The sequence below is a fragment of the Leopardus geoffroyi genome, chromosome C1 (assembly GCF_018350155.1).
Source record: "Leopardus geoffroyi isolate Oge1 chromosome C1, O.geoffroyi_Oge1_pat1.0, whole genome shotgun sequence".
Taxonomy (NCBI): domain Eukaryota; kingdom Metazoa; phylum Chordata; class Mammalia; order Carnivora; family Felidae; genus Leopardus; species Leopardus geoffroyi.
Window position 1 is genome coordinate 591855 of NC_059328.1, and position 19575 is coordinate 611429.

Here is a 19575-nt window from a genome sequence, read left to right on the forward strand (position 1 = left end):
AGAGTATTTGGGGAGAAGCACACCCACTCATAGGTTCTTAAAAAAAGATTATGGTTTCACATACACAGCCACAAAGTGCCTCTGCTGGGGGTACAAGCCCTTAGAACTCATGGACATTTTTTTTTTTTTTTTTTTTTTGTAGAGAGAGAGAGACACAGAGAGAGTGGAGGAGGGGCAGAGGCAGAGAGAGAGAATGCTAAGCAGGCTCCATGCTCAGCGTGGGGCCTGATGTGGGGCTCGAACCCACAAAACGTGGTAGCATGACCAGAGCCAAAATCAAGAGTCAGACACTTGGGGCGCCTGGGTGGCGCAGTCGGTTAAGCGTCCGACTTCAGCCAGGTCACGATCTCGTGGTCCGTGGGTTTGAGCCCCGCGTCGGGCTCTGGGCTGATGGCTCAGAGCCTGGAGCCTGTTTCTGATTCTGTGTCTCCCTCTCTCTCTGCCCCTCCCCCGTTCATGCTGTGTCTCTCTGTCCCAAAAATAAATAAAAAAACGTTGAAAAAAAAAAATTAAAAAAAAAAAAAAAAAAGAGTCAGACACTTAACTGAGTCACCCGGGCGCCCAAACTCATGGACTTTTTCAAACATCATGCCCTTGTTGCCTCGTCCTTCTCCAGCACTCATGACAGGGAGGGCGACTGGTCTTTGTGCTATGGCTGCTCCCACTGGGATGTCCACCCTGGTCATCAATTTTACACCCGTATCAGCTCCTCTGCCCCCGGGCCGGTCGGTTCGCCTGTCCCCTCAGCGAGTTCCTCTTTGCCTCTCTTGGAAAGGTCCACGATGCCCTTGGCCTTCTCCCCGATCTTTACCCCTACTGCTCGAGACTGTCGCTCTCGGGGAGTTACTTGCACTCCTACTACGTGTAGCTTTCGTAGTTGAAGATCAGCTCCTACAACGTCTCGTTTTCCTTGAAGGGGAGAACATCTAGAAGTGTGACACCTACCTGGAGAGTCCCCCTTCTGGATGGTGTGAAGAGCTGGAGATGTGATGTGCTCCTTCCTCGTTTCTCTCATGCCCTTTCCCCCCCCGATTCTAACAATGACGTTTCACTGGGGGTCCCTTCCTTTAACCACATCACTGTGTGCTTCTCCTGCTTCCAGTGGCCACAGGCGACTTGGCTCTTTATGGACTTTTCATCCGTGTTTTCTGTTTGTTGCTTTTCTTCTCTTTGCTTATTAAGTAACAGCTGCTGTTTCTCTTTTCTCCAAAAAGCTTCCTGTTTCTGCTGGGTCCAGCACCAGAAGTTCCCCGGGCAGGCGGACGCCTGTCGCGGCCTGGCCATCGGTCTCCTGACCCAGAGGCACTGTCGCCCTCCCACGGAGGGAAGCCAGCGCCCGGGCCGGGTCAGCTTTGTGGGGGCTTTTGTTGCTGGCAGGGTGCGTCTTTGGCTCCGGGACACATTTCATCTGTGGCGCCAGGCGCATTTCAGTCCGAAGGATTTTTGTCAACGGCCTCGTTTGACCCTCTCTGCTCTTCTTGGGAACTGGGTGTGACTTCTGGTGGTGCTTCCCTGCTTGAAGCATTTTCAGCGTCTTGCTCTTACCCATCATTACAAAAGTACTTCTCTCAGGTAAACAAAAGCCACCTCCTCTGCCAGCCTCTTCTGTGGCCTTCTTTTCTCTCTCTGGACGCTTGTGAACACTCTCGTTCCAGTCTTCCTTTCTCCAACTTTTCATGTTCCATCTCTTTCAAAACCTTCTTGAATCCACGCTGGAAGAGTCCTGTGTCTTCCTGCGGCAACTTGTGGAGGCTCCTGCTTCACAGGGAGGTCATAGGTGAGCCCTGCTGGTCCCCAGTGATCATGGCCTTTGTTTTCGATTCTAGGCGGGGCCAGAGATCCTGGCGGTTCAGACTGCCAACGGGGAGGAGGAAATCTACCTGACAGGGGACCAAAAGCAGCCCCATGCTGACAGTCCAACTGGTATACTGGCCCCAGTGCAAAATTAACGGGTGGCCCACCAAAGCTGATTGTTCTGGGTAATGACATGCCTGTCGTCAGCGGCAATAACCCGCCACGTCTTGACTGCAGCTCCAGGAGTCTCCAGGAGCACTGTCCGCTGGGCCTGGTGCTGATGACTGTTCGGGGGGGGGGGGGGGGGGGGTAGGCACGTTCTTCTTTGTGGTTGCCACATTCTGTTAAACTCTGAATCCCCTTGAAAACACCCACAATTGTTTGGACCAGATCTCATCGTGGACAATCTTGTCAACTTGGCATCATTCCTAGCTGGTCCACCACAGCGGTTTGCTCTCCTGAAGCTTCTCTTTGGTCAATCCACGCTTGAGCCGCTATAGAGTCTGGCCGGTTTGGATGCTTACCGGGGCTAGAACAGCAGCATCCGTTGCGGTTGCTTCAGGGGCCGTTGCTGCCAAGGCTGATGTCCTCGACCCCATATTCTCACTTCTCAAATGTATTTACTTTCCTCAGCACCTTCCATTTACATGTAGGCTGGTCCAGACGACATTTCGGAAGCACGGCAGCCAGGTCACTCACGGCCTCTCTGGTGCTGGACCGCATTGCTACCACGTTTCCTGTAACGCCTCTCTCACCTTTTCAGGGCTCCTACCTCTTCAAGACCAAGACAAGATCCAATTTAACTCCATTCTGACGCTACCTGGAGACAGTGTCAGATCCCACAGGCTAACGGCTCAGTCCCACAGGACGGCTCCCCCCACCCCGCCCCACGCATGCACACACTTTAGATGCCAGTTGAAAGCCCAGGTTCTCAGCTGTGTTTCTAACCAACTAGCTAAAAATTAAAGGTTCCTACAACCTCCTCCCTGGGTTCAATTAATTTGCTAAAGCGGCTCACAGGACTCAGGGAAATATTTTACTTCCTGGATTCCTGGTTTGTGATAAAAGGAGATCACTCAGGAACAGCCGCATGGAGGAGGTGCATGGGGCCGGGGAAGGGGGCGGGGTGTCCGTGCTCTGTCCAGGCCAGCTACCCGTGTCACCAACCAGAAGCTCTCCAGACGTGGTCCTTTTGGGTTCGTGTGGAGACTTCGTAACAGGGGCGTGACTGACGAGTCCTTGGCCATTGGAGAATGGGCCCAACCCCGGCCCCTCTCCCCTCCCCGGAGGTCAGGGGGTGAGGCTGAGTTCTGACCAATCGCATGGCTGGTCCCCCTGGCAACCAGCCCTCACCCCTAGGAGCATGAAATGAATAAAGGGAAACCTCACTAAAGTGGACTGGAGGTGCTAAAAGGAAAGGCTGGAAGGGGGAGCCACCATTCGGTGTCAATTATAAGAAAAAATGTCTCCCCTGGGGCACCTGGGTAGCTTAGTCAGTTGAGTGTCTGACTTCTGCTCAGGTCATAATCTCGCAGTTCAGGAGTTGGAGCCCCGCATCGGACTCACTGCTGTCAGTGCGGGGCCTGCCTCAGATCCTCCGTCCCCCTAACTCTGCCCCTCTCCTGCTTGCACGCTCTCAAAAATAAACAAACATTAAAAAAACAAAGCTCATGTTTAGAAGAGAGAGAGAGAGAGAGAGAGAGAGAGAGAGAAGTGTCTCCCCAAGGGAAGAACCAACAGGAAGGACATCAATTATAGGCTCCAACAGGAAAAGATGTGTACTGCGTCTCCTACGGGAAGTCCACCACACCTGCCCCTCGGCCAGTGAGAAACCTCATCCCCCTGGACCCCTGCTTCTCTCCAGTGGGCTTTGTTTCCAAACAACTCCCCTAACTTCCCCTTTCTCCATAAAATAATGCTCCTCTTCTTTGTTCTCTGGACTTGCCTGTGGTTTTGCCATAACTTGCCTATCCCTGAATGACAGTTCTGTTATCCCAAATAAACCCATTTTTGCAGGTGAAATAATGGTTTTATTTTCAAGGTTAACAGAGTTTTTCCAAAAGCCACCTTATTAACAGAAGCTCAAGGGAGGTTGAAAGAGGCTTGTTGTATCAAAATACCCCTTTTGTGACTCTTTTCGCTTAGGAAATTCAAAGGTAAATTTTAGGAGCTCTGTGCCAGAAACGGGATGAAAACCAAATGCACATTTCTTATTATAAGTCCCAGAATCACAGAACTTAACCAATCGACAGAACGGATGGATGGTAAATTTAAGGGTATCAACCAGAAAAACACTAGGTTTTCTGAGTAATAGGAATCCCATCGAGAGCAAACACAGAAAAACAGAAGGATTTTTTTAAAAAAGTTCCCCAGGGGCGCCTGGGTGGCGCAGTCGGTTAAGCGTCCGACTTCAGCCAGGTCACGATCTCGCAGTCCGTGAGTTCGAGCCCCGCGTCGGGCTCTGGGCTGATGGCTCAGAGCCTGGAGCCTGTTTCCGATTCTGTGTCTCCCTCTCTCGCTGCCCCTCCCCCGTTCATGCTCCGTCTCTCTCTGTCCCCAAAATAAATAAACGTTGAAAAAAAAATTAAAAAAAAAAAAAAAAAAAGTTCCCCAAATTGGCACCTGGCTGGCTCAGTGGGTTAAGCTCGGTTAGACAACCGGCCCTTGATTTCTGCTCAGTTTCATGGTTTGTGAGATCGAGCCCCGAGTTGGGCTGCCCACTGACAGCAGAGAGCCTGCTTGGGATTCTCTCTCTGCCTCTCCCCCACATGCACGCTGTCTCTCTCTCAGAATAAATACAGAAACTTATAAAAAAAACCAGTGAAGTTCCCAGACTGAAGGAAGGCTAAGAGCCTCCAGAATGAAGAGAATGGTGTGCTCAGTACAGTCAGGAGAGGCAGCAAGGTATATCTCCATGGCACGTCAGAGCACCAAGGATATGGAGAAGATCCTAACCACTTTCAGAGAGAGAACCCACAGAGAGCAGACCACTGACCAGGCATCAGAATAGCTTTGGACTTTTCAACAGTGTCCCTGGAAGCTGGAAGCAAAATATGTGACGTCAGAAAATCTGAAGATAAAGTCTTTCCAAACTAGAATTCTAGACTCTGCCAAACTGTCGATCAGAGACAGGCATAGAACAAACACCTTCCAGACATGCGCCCTTTCCAGAAAGCTCCGGAGGGCTGACTTGAGCAAAATGAGAGCGTAAACCAAGGAGGGAGATGGAGATGGCAGGGGTGCCAGGACACAAGAACTGCAGCCCAGGGAGCACAAGGATGACAGCGGAGAACAGCTCTAGCGGGGGGGGGGGGGGGGGGGGGGGGGAGACTGGGCAGCAGGTCTGGGGAGCAACCAGGCTGGACGGGAACAAGGGACAGGGCGCACTGGAGGGAGGTATCCAGGAGCTTGAGCCGAGGGAAAACGTTATTGACAGGCGTGTGGCAAAAATGTCCGAACGTCTGAAAAAGAAGTCATGTGGGCGTGAGAAAAGACGAAGAGAGACCAGAGCAGAGGCTGCGCCAGGGGGGCCGCGGGAGCCGGGGAGAGGTGGTGAAAGCGGACCGACAGCTGCCGCCCCGGGGACACCGGGCCACGCGCGGCCACGCGGGCGGGGCGGAGGTGCGGGGACGGCGGGGCCCGCAGAAACCTGTCACACGGCCGCGTCAGAGCCAAGCAGCGGCCGCCTCACACACGCGGCTTTCCGTCACCAGGAAGCTAAGAGCGCCCAACGTACTTGCCGGGGAGAAGCGCAGGGGCCCGCCGCGTTTCGCTCGGGCTTCGGTTCCGCGAGGAGTACGGCTCAGACTGGCGTTATTCTGATTTTTAAAACCAATCAAGTCAAAGGAGTCGTTGGTGAGGCCTCCGCGGCCCGCCGCAGCCTCCGTCTCCATGGCAACGGGCCGCGTCCTCGCACGGAGCCGCGCCACGTAGGGCCGGCGCGAGGTCGACGAGCTTCCGGCGAGGGTCACGCCCCCTCGCGGGGGGCGTGGCCTCAAGTTCAGCGCCCCGGCAGGGCTGACCTCCCGGCCCCGGTAGAGTGGCCCACCTTGCTCGGCCCGCACGAGCTCGGTCCTCGGTGGCTTCCGGGGCGCGAGGGTCCCCGCGCCTACCTGGACGAGGAGCCCGGCCCCTTCCCGTCCAGGCGCACGCTGCTTGGCTCCGCGCCCTCGGCCCGCAACGTGGTGCGAAGTGCGCCGAGGCCGCCGCAGCCTTTCGACGACGTGTGGCACACGCTGCCCGATGTGTACGCGCCTTCCGTCCGCGTTCGGCGGGGAGCCGAGCCCGCGCCTTTCCCGGGAGCAATGCAGCAGGCTTCCCCGTCTCTGTCAGGTCACTGGCCGGGACTCCCTCCCGCACGCCCCGCCTCCTGCGGCCGCGTGCGTCACCACCGCCGCGGGTCCTCCTGGGAGTTGTGGTTCGGACCCTTCCCCTCTAGCTCCGGCCCCAGCGGGCTGCAGACTACAACTCCCGACAGGCTCCGCGGCGGCCCCAAGAGCCCCGAGCTCGGGGTCCTCGCTTGCCTCTACCGGTGGTCTCGGCGCGGTGGGGCGGCCTGGCTGGCGGGCGCTGAGCGGCAGAGGGGCCACGGGCAGGCTGCCGCGCACACCGAGGCCGCTTGGCAGGTCACTAGCAGATAGAATCGGCGCTTCTCGGGCCCCCGGAGCTCCCGCGCCGAACGGGCGGGACGCAAACTTACGGGCAAGTGGAGGGGTCGACGGGGGCACTAGGGTTTGGCCTCAGTCGGGGCCCGGGGCGGCTTCCCGAGGAAGGGGGATGGGGTGGCAGGAGGCGGGGCGGACCCGGGCCGGTAGGGCGGGGTCACGCTCGGGCTGCGCGCCCGCTCTGCCCAGTCCGGCCCGGCCCGGCCCGGCCCACCCCCGCTGTCCCCCGCGGAGCCTCGGCCGGGGCGCAGCGCCGGGCCCTGACGTCTGCAGCGCCTGGGCCGCCAGCCCTCTTGCTCCGCTCCCGGCCGCAGGTCGTGTTCGGGCGCTGCGGCTCCTGCGCGCCTCAGACAGTGACTACTGCAGTAGGAGCGAGGCCGCCAGAGCCCAGGGAGCCCTGCAGGCCTCTGGGGCAGCGCCGGGTGTCGCGGTGTTGCACGGGAGTGGGCATGTAGACAGCGGGCAACCCAGGAGCAGACCGGCTAGCTCAGCCCGCTCGCCGCGGTCCCGTCGGAGGTGCTAACTGTGCGTGTTGGCATCTCCCAGGCGCCACAGGGTTGGATGGCTCAGGGCTTGCGCTGAAGCTCAGCGAGGCTAGAGGCCGGTCCCCACGTCTCCAGGCATCAGGGCTGCCCACCAGTGTCCAGGCGGGCAGGGGGGGCGACTGGACGGCCAGACAGGTGAGCTCTCGACAGGCTTGTGGTGTGACAGTTTGGAGCTGGCTGTTTCATGCTGTGGATTCTATCTGATGCCATGTCAGAGGAGTTTTAGTTGTTTTTGAGTGTGTGTGTATGTGTGAGGGTGATACGTAATTCTGCTCCGGCATGCTCTGAATTCATATCTAAATGAAGAAATAAGGAAAGGTGACAAAAAGGCTTCTTCCTGGTGGGCACGAGCGGGGCTGGGGACGAGGCAGACCCAGTCCTTCCTGGCAGGTCCCCTCCTGTCAACTGCAGATGCAACAAGTATCTGAAAGCCTTGCTCCCACTTGGCTTGGCCCTGGGCAGTGGTTGGGGCGGGACGCCCCAGTCTTCAGGGTTCTTGAGGCCTTTCGTCTGGGGGGCGGGGGGGGGGGGGCAGGAGTCAGCTGATGACAGTCCTATACTTCCTCTAGGCGTTTGGCAGGTCTTCCTGCTGGGCCGAGTTGGGTTTCCTGGGCTCTCGTCTCAGGGCTTCACCCTGGTCCCTAATGGGCCGGACTCCCCAGCACCCAGGATGTCCACCTTTGTCTTGGCCAGAGCTGCCACGTGACAGGAGCCTGTGGTTCACCAAGTTTTGCCAGTTGATTGTGCGCCACATGGTGTTGATTCAAACGGCATCATCAGACACAGCCGGAGGCACAGGGGAAGGAGTGGCAGCTGCCTGTCACATGCCGTGTCAGTGTCATGTAACTGTGTTCCTTTGAATAAAGGCAGTTTGCCCGTTTCTTAGCTAAGTGGTATTTGATCTTTATGGCTTTTAAAAGTGTTTCCAATAAAATATTCACAAATAGGGAAGACACCTTATTTCTACACTGTCCTCGTGCATATTTCGGAAATCGTTTTGCCTCCAAGAGCTGACAGTTCCTTGAGACACGAGAAACTAGAAACCCCCGGAATAGACCCCGGTGTCCGCCTGCTTGGTTGAAATGGTAAATGCTAAAAGTGTAAAACTGCCTTTTAAAAAACGTTCTCTCCAGACTTGCTTCGCTGGCTGCCTGTTTGGTTGCTGTGTTCTGTGTCGGCATGGTTGCTAGTTTCCAACAGGAAATCTTGGAGACTGTCAAATTTGTGACCCAAGAAGTAGCAGCTAAAGGTCTGGGATGCTGACTCGAGGCTGGTTCGTGTTCTAAGGTAAGTTACAGTTCTGCTGATGTGCATCTGTCACCCGGACCCTGCTGCTCTGACGTTCCTAGCGACAACCTCTGAGGGCATTTGGGTGCCAGGCAGGGGTGTGGCCTGTGAGCTCTGAGGAAGATGTCCGAGTGTAGTGTTTCTGGTAAGAGAAGTAAAAAATAAGTCTCTGCGTGAATATCCCACTGAAAGGGTGCCCCCTTTCTCTGTAGCCCCTCTGGGTTTTGTCACTGCCTCCTAACTCCTGACTCTGGTCCATTCCCCACTTGCCATGCCCTTCCCGAGCCCTCTGGTGGGACTGTCTAAAGTGAAGTAGAGAGTCCTGATGGGGGGTTGGGGGCTGGGTACCTGGGGGTATGATCAGCACGTGCTGGGCCCCCAAGGACAGTGACAAAGACCAGGCAGAGAGGTGGGAGGAGAAAAGTGATGCAGAGACCTGGAAAGCTACCGGCCTCCTCACGAGGGTGCTAGAATGCTGGGCCAAGACGTTCCTAAGGCCCAGGAGCCGGGTGTCCGATCTCTGCGGTGGATATGTAGGAGGGGACAGCAGGGAGGTGTTGCTGGAGGCTCTGCTCAGGCCTGAGATGAGGCGACACCATGCTGGATGGAGATGCTGAAGCAGGGGGCAGACCTCAAGACGTGCGGGGATCAGGTGCTGGGGACGAGGAGACAAAGAGGCTCCCAGGGCCGTGGGTGTCTCCAGAGCAGGCCGCTTCTCTCTTCTCCATTGTCTTCCTCAAGGGGTGCTGGTCTGGGTGCACATGGTGAGGGGCAGGAAGAGGCCCACGGCCCGTGTGTCCCATCGGGCTGTGTCCCACATGGGTTGGTGGGTTCCCGTGAGGCACAGCCCTGGGGGGGGGGGGGGGTTGGCAGCCCACCTGCCAGGCCTAGGGGAGAGCCGGCTGTGCTAAAAATACCGACCGCGTGTGTAACAGGTGCTGGGCTGCCCTGGGGACCTGCCCTGCTGCCCCACGTGGGGCTGGCGGCGGCTCAGGCCTGGTCCTGGTTTCCCACAGACCCTTCCGGGCATCCCCCCACCCCCCTCTTTGTTCTCCGCCTGTTCCTGTAGGGCAGGGCCAGGCATGGGCACAACTTGCTCTCCTTCTTGGGGTGCCCCCCCCCCACCGTGTCTTGTTGGAAGTGCTTCCGCAGCACGTGGCTGGTGGGTCCCTGAGGTCAGTAGGCGGGCAGGTGTGGCTGGCTGGGCAGGCTGACAGGCTGGCCTCACAGAGGACAAGCCACCCTGGCCAAGGAGCGGCTCATGGCACTGATTTGTGGCACTCGCAGGGTCCCTTCCTGCGCCGAGTCCTTTATTACAGTGTGGGGCCAGTTTCTGGGCTCTGCAGGCAGGGACCTTCCTTGGGCCTGTCTGCCTAGGCTTGTCTGGGTCTGCGGTTGCCTGGAACGAGGCCCACTGTGGCGGAGTATATGTCGGCAGAGCATTTGGGAAGGGCAGGGAGCAGCTCCGTGTGACCCGTCTGTCACAGCCAGCTCTGGTGGCTTCCCAGCAGGCAGGAGCATCTGGCAGGGTAGGGGTGGGGCCTGTACACTAAGGGGCCGGCCACTGCTCTGCCGGCAGGCCACAGGCTCAGGCCGTGCTGCTCCGCCTAAGAAACACACGTGTGGCAGCTGCTGATGGGGGGGGCAGGAGGCTGAGGCTACATGTGGGCGGCCCACTGGACCTGACCCCCAGGATGCCTCCCCTCCTCTGGAGCTTGCTGGCACCCAAGGGTGACAGGCATTCTCGGGTGGCAGGCCTGGGCTCGTGGAAGAAATAGGAAGCTCTTGGTGCTGGAGTCTGCTGCGGTCTCAGGCCCGGCTGCCCCATCTCAGCAAGGGCCAGAGACCAAAAGGGAAGGCAGCTGAGAGGCGACAGCGCAGGGAGGCAGGGTGGCCTGAGAGGTGAGGCCGTCGGGGTGAGTGAGCAATGAGGAGTTTCCTTGAGGAAAGGCTGCTGATGAGTTCATGGGTTGGGAAGGTTTATCTTTCCGAAACGTGCACCTGTTTCTGTGGAAGCCTTGGAGGTCCTGCCTGGGTGGGGTGAGGAAGCAGCATCACAGGGAGCCCGTCTGGGAGGGAGAATTTGCAACAGTCAGATCTGGCCGGGTGGTTCCTGCCTCTAAGAGTCCGAGGGGCGCAGTGGCTTGGACATGCAGGCTAGGCACGGACTGAGGCCCTAGCCCTATGGGCCGCGCCCCTCTGGTGCCCACCCTGGGTGGGACGTGGGCCTCAGAACGGAGTTGGGCAGAGGGTGGACGTCAGATGGTCTCTGGGGCTTGGCCCCTGCCTCTGGCAGTCTGACCACCATCCCTCCTCTCTGCCCGCCTGTGGCCTCGGCTGGATGGCACTGTTTCCTGAGCTGTCCAGGCCTGGGAGCATTGGGATGGGGGTGGGGGTGGGACTCAGGACCTTGGAGAGGGCCCCAGGTGGAGGAGTGACCTGTGGTTTTCCTCCCTTGTTGCTGGCCAGTGTCCTGTGGCTGAGCGGGGCCACTGGGCCCTAACGGAAGCTGGCAGTAGCCTGTCTGCTTCTCAGCTTCACCCCAGCCAGCCTCAGTGTCCCTCCGGCCTCCCAGGGTCACACCCAGCCCTGCCTTGGACAGCGCCCCAGGCCAGCTGTTTTCACAGCGTCGGGGTCCTCCTGGCAACATGGCAGACCATGGCAGAAGTGGAGTGGTGATTGCTCTCTTACAGGCTGGGAGTCCCTGGGGCCCTCTCCAAGTGCTGTTGATTTTCTCTCTTAACGGTCATTCAAATCCGTTCTTGTCATTACTTAAAAATACTTTATTGAAGAAACATGTAATGCAGGTCCCAGGTCAGAAGAGATCCAAGTTTGCAAAGGCACGTAAGCATCACTCACATCAGGAAATAGTACATCTCTGGGTCGCAGAGCCCCATGTTTGCCTCCACCACCATGAATTTGCTTGTCCTGGTTGTGAACTTCTTGTAAATGGATCCAGGTAGCGGGTACGTGGCTGCTTTCCTTCAGCACCTGTAGAGTTTTGCCTCCCAGCGGCTCCTGCGTGTGGTGTGGTGGGTGGGTGTTCCTCTGGGGATAAATCATGCCTCGTGACCCAGTTCACCCTTGAGCATACGGGGGAGGGTGCTGCTGTGAACACAGGCGCCACCTCATCTGGTACAAGTCGAGCGGGCAGACCACGGTTCTGCAGAGAAGACCCCAGAAGCGGGGCCCGGAGTGACCTTGAGGCACTGTCTATGACCTAGGATAGTGTCACACTCGCGCAGTGGCCTGGTGACCAGATGTGTTTTTTAGTCTTTGCGGGGGGCGGGGGGGACCTATGCCAGTGCTTTGCCCCTTTTCTTTTGGGCTGTCTGCATTTGCACGTTCTCCCCACACCCCAGACACAAGCTCCCCGTGCTCTGTGTGCGTGGCTGCTGCGTCCTCCGGGCCTGCTGGGTGTTTATTCTCTTAGTGGTGTCTTGATGGACGCTGGACCTCAGTGCAGCCCAGCTTCTAAACTGGCTGCACAAAAGAGTGTGTTTTCTTCTGATAGTTTTATTTTCTTGCTTTACATCCATTAATTTTTTTAATGCTTATTTATTTTGAGAGAGAGAGAACCACAAGCAGGCTTTTCACCGTCAGCCCAGAGCCAGAAGCTGGGCTTGACCTCAGGAACTGTGAGATCATGACCTGAGCCGAAACCCCGAGTCAAACGCTCAACCGACTGAGCCACTCAGGCACCCCCCCCCCCCCCAATCCATTAATTTTCAAACAAAGATGTGCTGATGGCCCACTGTGTGCCGACCACCCAGAACTGGACCCCCTAGCAGAGGCAGACGCTCCACGAGCATTTGCTGAGGGTCCCTACCTTGCCAGGTCTCATTCCCTAGCGATCCAGCGTCCTCTTTCCAGGACTGCACCCTCTTTCTGCCCCTGCTCGCCACAGGGCGGTACCTCACAGTGGCTGGAGAGGACTTTCCAAAGGGGCATCCCACCCTTCCCCAAAGACAGGTGCCATTTGAGCCTCTGTGGCCCGTGTCCCCTTCCACCAGCCGGTGGCCAGTTGAGCCTCCTTTGGTCTGTAGTGCACATGCTCACCATGCTTCTCCCTGCCCCAGGGCGTTTGCGCATGCTCCCCCCCTCACCCCCACACACCATGCCTAGCTCCCCCAGACCTGTTCCCCACTGTGTCTCTCTGGCAGCCCTCCCAGAACTGGCAAGAGCCTGGGTGGCCTTCTTCATGTGGCCTGAGGGTACCATCTGCCCGCAGGTCCCGGAGCAGTCCTGCCCACCATGGACCCAGACCCCCAGGCAGGCGTGCAGGTGGGCATGCGTGTGGTGCGCGGCGTGGACTGGAAGTGGGGCCAGCAGGATGGCGGCGAGGGCGGCGTGGGCACTGTGGTGGAGCTTGGCCGCCACGGAAGCCCCTCGACCCCTGACCGCACGGTAGTCGTGCAGTGGGACCACGGCACCCGCACCAACTACCGCGCAGGCTACCAGGGCGCGCACGACCTGCTGCTCTACGACAACGCCCAGATCGGTGCGCGTGGCGGGCCCTGGAGGGGGCAGGGGGCAGGTGACGACGCCCAGATCTGTGCGTGGGGTGGCGGCGGGCCCTGGGCGGGGGACAGATGACAAGGCCCAGATGGGTGCACGAGTCGGCGGCCCTGGAGGGTGGGGGGCAGAGGCCCCGCGTCCCCTGACCCTGCCCCGCCCCCAGGCGTCCGCCACCCCAACATCGTCTGTGACTGCTGCAAGAGGCATGGCCTGCGGGGCATGCGCTGGAAGTGCCGCGTCTGCTTCGACTACGACCTGTGCACGCAGTGCTACATGCACGGCAAGCACGACCTCACCCACGCCTTCGAGCGCTACGAGACGGCCCACTCGCGCCCGTGAGTTCCGCCCGCCCGGCAGGGTCGGGGCCCTGGCCTGTGACAGCCGGAGCACCTGCAGCACCTTTCCTTGAGGTGTGGCCGAGGTCACGGTCACTCCAGAGGCCCGGTCACTGGCACCAGCGCCCGCCCCCCCCCCCCCCGCCCACCTCCGTGGAAGGCGGCCTGTCCACTCTGTCCTGGCACCGGCCCTAGATCCAGGCGTGGCTGGTTCCCCGGTGCAGCTGTGGTGGGGGCACGGAGGTGGCCTGCGTCCCCTGGGGAAGCCCCCGGGCGGCCTGTGCTGGGAGCGAACCCAAAGGCGTAGCTGGGGAGGCACCGTTGCTGGGACGGCGGGCGGGGGGATGGAACTAGGAGTCCCCTGGGCTGGGGTGGCCCCCCAGAGGCACCACCCACGGCTCCCTGACGCTTCCCGTGTGCGTGGAGGGGCGGTGTGTGCTCTGGCTCCCGGCTGCCTGCTGGCCAGAGTGGGAGCAGGGCCAGCTGCCTGGGCGCTTCTGGTCATTCTTCCATTTCTGCGTTTCTACGTGCCGAGCCCTCTCCGGGCCAGGCTGTGTGCAGAGCTCTGGGAACAACCCTAACAGCGCTCAGCCTAGGAGGAGGCGCTGGGTGCCAAGTGACTGCATACAGAGGCCCTGCTGTGAGGGGCCCCGGAGCGGAGGGCAGGGACCTGCTGGGCCAGCCGCCCTAGGGCAAGAGAGCCGGGTGGGCCGGAGGGCTTGCACATCGCCCTGCTTCCCGTGTGGCCCAGCGCCCGCTTGCTGTCTTGCAGGGTCACGCTGAGTCCCCGCCAGGGCCTCCCCAGGATCCCGCTGAGGGGCATCTTCCAGGGGGCGAAGGTGGTACGGGGTCCTGACTGGGAGTGGGGCTCGCAGGACGGTGAGTGGGGGACCAGGCCGCCCCTGGCTGTGGCTCAGCTTCACGGCATGGGCTTAGCCTGCCGGTGGGACCCTTGTCTCCCCAGGCGGGGAAGGGAAGCCAGGCCGAGTGGTGGACATCCGTGGCTGGGATGTGGAGACAGGCCGGAGCGTGGCCAGTGTGACGTGGGCAGATGGCACCACCAATGTGTACCGAGTGGGCCACAAGGGCAAGGTGGACCTCAAGTGTGTAGGCGAGGCGGCCGGTGGCTTCTACTACAAGGAGCACCTGCCAAGGCTCGGTAGGGGCTGGCCCCGAGTAGCCCACACCCGCCTGCCCTGCCGCCCTGCCGCCCTCCTGCCCCGGCGGGGTCCTGGGGCGGCGCCGGGTGGGGGCTGACCTCTGGAGGTGCCGGGGAGGAGGGATGCTGCTGAGGGGGGCCTGTTGCCCGCCCCCAGGCAAGCCGGCAGAGCTGCAGCGCAGGGTGAGTGCTGATGGCCAGCCTTTCCAGCACGGGGACAAGGTTAAGTGTCTGCTGGACACAGACATCCTGAGGGAGATGCAGGAAGGCCACGGCGGGTGGAACCCCAGGATGGCGGAGGTGAGCCGCCCCACCTGCTGAGCCCCCTGTACCCTCCCTTCCCCGCATCCTCTGGACCCCTAGCCCTCCCGCTCCACCCAGCCACGGTCTCCATGACCCGCCACAGTTTATCGGACAGACGGGCACCGTGCACCGCATCACGGAGCGTGGGGATGTGCGCGTGCAGTTCGGCCATGAGACCCGCTGGACCTTCCACCCTGGGGCTCTCACCAAGGTGCATGGGGGGCTGGGCCGAGCCCGTCTGTTCGCTTCTGCACCCCCTCCGTGTACCTGCTCAGCTCTGGGAATGCCTTTCTCCAACCCTGAAGGGAGGGGGGGGGGCTTTACAGGGTCTAGAAGGGACTGAGTTCCACAGAGAGGGATGCAGGTGTAAAGGGGTCCAGAGGGTGAGGCACTGGGGGCTGGCGGAGGCTGGGGGCGTGATCCTGGGCCTAAGGAAGCCACTGCTGCATTACAGGTGGGAGGGGACTTTCTAAACAGTGCTCCCTATGGGTGTGGGGAGCACATGGCGGGCAGCAAGCAGGAGCAGTGGGAAGGCCCTTCAGGACGGAGGGTGGACACTTAGCCGGGGGTGGGTGCGGGTGAACACGGGGAAGCAGGGTTGTGTGGGTGGGGCGGCTACCCCTAGCACGGTCCTGGACCCGGGGGTTGGGTGTTGGGGGGGGAGGGTATCACAGGACAGATGGTTTGTAGAGCAAGACCTGTACAGGGAGGGTGCAGCCAGGAAAGGTTTGGGGACTGGGGAGGAGTGGCTCCTGATGCCCCTGGTCGTCCCAGGACCCCACCCCCATCCTTGTGTCGGTCTAGATTGGCCTCGGCCACACTGCCTGCTTCTCCAGTGGTGCATAGGGTCAGGCCCGCCTTGGCCTTCACCCCAGAGTTGGCTTTGGTCTGGTCTGGATGTCACTGCCTGGGTGCCTCTCTGGCTGTCGCTCCCACGGCTCTGGGGCTGGCCACCCAGAGCTGCCCTGGTCACTGTGGCCCTCATCCAGCTCTCAGTCAGGTGCTGGGGTCAAGTTGAGGCTCGCCTATCCTGTGGAGTTCAGTGGAGGTGGCTCCCTGCTCTAAGGCCCCGGGCAGCCACCCTTGCCTGGGGGGTGCCCCTCACATGCCTGTCTGTCACTCAGCACAACGCCTTCTGGGTGGGTGACGTGGTGCGGGTCATTGATGACCTTGACACGGTGAAGCGGCTACAAGCTGGGCACGGCGAGTGGACAGATGACATGGCCCCTGTGAGTGCCTCCACCCTCCCCCGCCTCCCTCACCCCCTGGGAGACCCGCCTGTGACCCTACCCTCTCCCCACTCAGGCCCTGGGCCGCGTCGGGAAGGTGGTAAAAGTTTTCAGAGACGGTAACCTGCGTGTGGCAGTCGGCGGTCAGCTGTGGACCTTCAGCCCCTCCTGCCTGGTGGCCTACCGCCCTGAGGAAGATGCCAACCTGGACGTAGCAGAGCGTGCCAGGGAGAACAAAAGTGCGGGCACCCAGCTTGGGTGGCCGGTGGGAGGCAGGGCCGCCCCCTGGGCCGCCACTTAACTCGAGCCCCGCCCCACCCAGGCTCCCTGAGTGTTGCCCTGGACAAGCTTCGAGCCCAGAAGAGCGACCTTGAGCATCCAGGGAGACTGGTGGTGGAGGTGGCCCTAGGCAGTATGGCCGGGGCTCTGGACCTGCTGCGGAGGCACCCAGAGCAGGCGAGCTCCCGAGACCCCTGCCCCTCCACCCCTCCGCCGGCCAGCCCCGGGGAGAGGGACGGAGGGCTGGGGACTGACCTGCTGGCTCTCCTGGCAGGTGGACACCAAGAACCAGGGCAGGACGGCCCTGCAGGTGGCTGCCTACCTGGGCCAGGTGGAGCTGGTGCGGCTGCTGCTGCAGGCACGGGCGGGCGCAGACCTGCCGGACGATGAGGGCAACACGGCGCTGCACTACGCGGCCCTGGGGTGAGGCCCCGGCAGGGACGGGGTGGGGGATGGGTCTGCAGGTGGACGCAGCGCGCCTCCCGCTCCCTCTTCCGCCAGGAACCAGCCCGAGGCTGCCCGGGTGCTCCTGAGCTCCGGGTGCGGGGCCAATGCCCTTAACGGCACCCGGAGCGCAGCGCTGCATGTGGCCGTGCGGAGGGGCTTTCTGGAGGTGGTGAGGGTCCTGTGTGAGCGCGGCTGTGACGTCAATCTGCCTGTGAGTGCTAGGTCCCCTGGCCCTACCCCTGGGGTCAAGGATGCAGTGGCATTCACCTCCCTGCCAAGTGACCGCTGCCCCCCTCCCCCCCCCCCCCCGCCCCCCACACACCCCGGCAGGACGCCCATGCGGACACACCCCTGCACTGTGCCATCTCGGCGGGCGCCGGCGCCAGCGGCATCGTGGAGGTCCTCACTGAGGTGCCGGGCATCGACGTCACTGCCACCAACAGCCAGGGCTTCACCCTGCTGCACCACGCGGCCCTCAAGGGCCACACACTGTGAGTTTGGGGTGGGCATGGCCGGTGGCCAGCCTCCTGAGCTGCTGGGCCGCTCTGGGGACACGACCGACCCCCGATGCGTCTCCCTGCTCCCAGAGCCGTCAGGAAGATCCTAGCTCGGGCACGTCAGCTGGTGGATGCCAAGAAGGAGGACGGCTTCACGGCCTTGCACCTGGCCGCCCTCAACAACCACCGGGAGGTGATCCAGATTCTCATCCGAGAGGTGTGGACGCAGCCGAGGGACGGGGGCGGGTCCCTGGCCGGAGCCTGTGCCCACCCTCCCCCCTTCCCTCTCCCCAGGGCCGCTGTGACGTGAACGTCCGCAACCGGCAGCTCCAGTCCGCACTGCACCTGGCGGTGCAGCAAGCCCACGTGGGCCTCGTGCCGCTGCTGGTGGACGCTGGCTGCAGCGTCAATGCCGAGGATGAGGAGGGGGACACGGCCTTGCACGTGGCACTGCAGCGTCACCAGCTGCTGCCCCTGGCGGCCGATGGGGCCGGGGGGGACCCGGGGCCCTTGCAGCTGCTGTCCAGGGTGAGGAAGTGTGGGTCTGGGTGCCGCGGAGGTGGGCCGCAGGGGCTGTTCGCCTCCGCCGCGGGCGCCGGGCCCAGGGAGCCAGGCCTTCCTGGGGGCGGGGCAGTCTGGGGGACTGCGGCCAGGGGCGTCCTTGCGACCCCGGCCGGGGCCCTGCGTTCCTGAGAAAATGCGCTGCTGACCAGCCTGGGAAAGGCCCCCCCCCCCCCCCCCCCGCCTCTCCCGGGCCCCGTGGGGGCGGGGCGGGGGAGGGGTACTGTCTCCGAACCCCGCCCCTCCCCCTGGAGTCCCCCGCTTTTCCTGCCCGCCCATCTCCCGCTCTAACGTTCTAACGGCCTCAGACGGTGAGGGGTGCTCAGGCCCCTAACCCGAGGCCCGGGCGGCCGGGCTGGTCCTGAGACCTGCCCCGGCGCCCGCCCTCACTGGCGTCTGTCTGCCGCGCAGCTACAGGCCTCCGGCCTCCCGGGCAGCGGCGAGCTGACGGTGGGCGCGGCGGTCGCGTGCTTCCTGGCGCTGGAGGGCGCCGACGTGAGCTACGCCAACCACCGCGGCCGGAGCCCCCTGGACCTGGCCGCCGAGGGCCGCGTGCTCAAGGCCCTGCAGGGCTGCGCGCAGCGCTTCCGGTGAGCCGGGCGGGGTGGGGACGGGTCCCGGCGCGCGCCCCTCCCCCCGGCAACGCCTCCCCGCCCCGCCCCCGCCAGGGCCCTCTCGAGCCCCCTCCTCCGACCGCAGGGAGCGGCACGCGGGCGGCAGCGGGGGCGCGGCCCCGGGCCCCAGGCTGGTGCTCGGCACCCCCAACACCGTGACGAACCTGCACGTGGCCGCGCCGTCGGGGCCCGAGGCCGCCGAGTGCCTGGTGTGCTCGGAGCTGGCGCTGCTGGTGTTGTTCTCGCCGTGCCAGCACCGCACGGTGTGCGAGGGTGAGTGCGGGGGGGAGGGGGGCGCCGGGGAGCGGGGCCCGCGCCGGCCCGCCCGCCCGCCCGCCCGCCCGACCGCGCGCTCCCCCCGCAGAGTGTGCGCGCAGGATGAAGAAGTGCATCAGGTGCCAGGTGGTCATCGGCAAGAAGCTGCGCCCAGGTGGGTGGGGAGCCGGGCCCGGGCCCACGTCCGCCCGCCCGCCCCGCCCCTCCTGACCCCGATCCCCGCCCGCAGACGGCACGGAGGTGGCCGGCGCGCCCCCTGCGCCCGGCCCGCCGCGGCAGCTGGTGGAGGAGCTCCAGAGCCGCTACCGGCAGATGGAAGAACGCATCACCTGCCCCATCTGCATCGACAGCCACATCCGCCTCGTGTTCCAGTGCGGCCACGGCGCGTGCGCGCCCTGCGGCGCCGCGCTCAGCGCCTGCCCCATTTGCCGCCAGCCCATCCGCGACCGCATCCAGATCTTCGTGTAGTCCGCGCCACCCCCCCCCCCGCCCCCGCCCCCGCCCCGCGTCCCGGCCGCGCCCCGCCACGTTCCGGAGCCACGTCCCGCCATCGCCTTCGCAAGCCCCCACCCCGTGTTTTATAAAAAGATTCTCGGACTTTTCCGCCTGGTGCCTGCCTGGGGCGGGGGCCGGGCCGGTCGGCACCCGGGTCCCGCCCCGCCGCGCCGCCGCCCCCTACGCGGGCAGTCCTGACCGGCCCCTCTTCCGCCGCTGCCGCAGATCCAGGCTCTGCGCTTTGGCCCGTGCCCCGCGCGTCCTGCTCTTTGTGGCGCTCACAGCACAAGACGCCTGCCCGGACCCGTTCTCTGGGCCAGGCACGGGCCGCCTCTCACGACCCTGGCCTGGGGGTTCGGGAGCGTGGTGTCCCCTAGAAGCCCTGGGTCAGCCAGAACCCATGTGTCCGCCCAGCTGGGGGTCTTCCTCGTCATCTCCCCGGCCCCTTAATCTTTTCCTGGGCCGGCTGTGTGGTCACCTCCGACCCTGTTCTCTCGGTGGCCCTTGGGGGTCCCTGCTAAACAGGGAGCTGGGGAAGGGGTCTCTCTGGGGCCGGCGGCACCACTAGTGTC

General features: G+C 62.3%; 1 protein-coding gene and 1 pseudogene across 6 annotated transcripts; one reads left to right on the top strand and one right to left on the bottom strand.

Moving 5' to 3' along the window:
• Positions 1–575: 575 nt before the first annotated feature.
• On the bottom strand, positions 576–5687 carry LOC123599781 (annotated as a pseudogene).
• A 582-nt stretch (positions 5688–6269) lies between these two features.
• Positions 6270–19105, top strand: MIB2 (MIB E3 ubiquitin protein ligase 2). Of its 6 annotated transcripts, none has more exons than XM_045475269.1 (21): positions 6271–6495; positions 7005–7138; positions 8137–8290; positions 12522–12791; positions 12972–13143; positions 13916–14022; positions 14108–14302; positions 14460–14602; positions 14709–14816; positions 15730–15834; positions 15911–16073; positions 16157–16290; positions 16388–16536; positions 16615–16771; positions 16891–17051; positions 17148–17274; positions 17352–17585; positions 18030–18208; positions 18318–18505; positions 18597–18662; positions 18738–19105. In XM_045475269.1, exons 4-21 carry the CDS (start codon positions 12545–12547, stop codon positions 18974–18976), a joined length of 2874 nt encoding a protein of 957 aa, XP_045331225.1. In that variant the 5' UTR covers positions 6271–6495; positions 7005–7138; positions 8137–8290; positions 12522–12544; the 3' UTR covers positions 18977–19105. The 6 variants fall into 6 exon arrangements, with proteins under 6 accessions (XP_045331230.1, XP_045331225.1, XP_045331226.1 ...); XM_045475272.1 differs by lacking the exon at positions 6271–6495 and adding an exon at positions 12198–12328 and having other exon boundaries at positions 6539–7138; XM_045475270.1 differs by lacking the exon at positions 7005–7138.
• Positions 19106–19575: the final 470 nt, after the last annotated feature.

What these genes read in the sequence shown, in the direction of transcription:
- MIB2 (XM_045475269.1), top strand. Translation starts at nt 12,545, where the DNA reads ATGGACCCAGACCCCCAGGCAGGCGTGCAGGTGGGCATGCGTGTGGTG. An exon ending in GGAACCCCAGGATGGCGGAG is followed by an intron (nt 14,603 to 14,708) that starts GTGAGCCGCCCC and finishes GACCCGCCACAG; the next exon opens with TTTATCGGACAGACGGGCAC. An exon ending in GCACCGCACGGTGTGCGAGG is followed by an intron (nt 18,506 to 18,596) that starts GTGAGTGCGGGG and finishes CTCCCCCCGCAG; the next exon opens with AGTGTGCGCGCAGGATGAAG.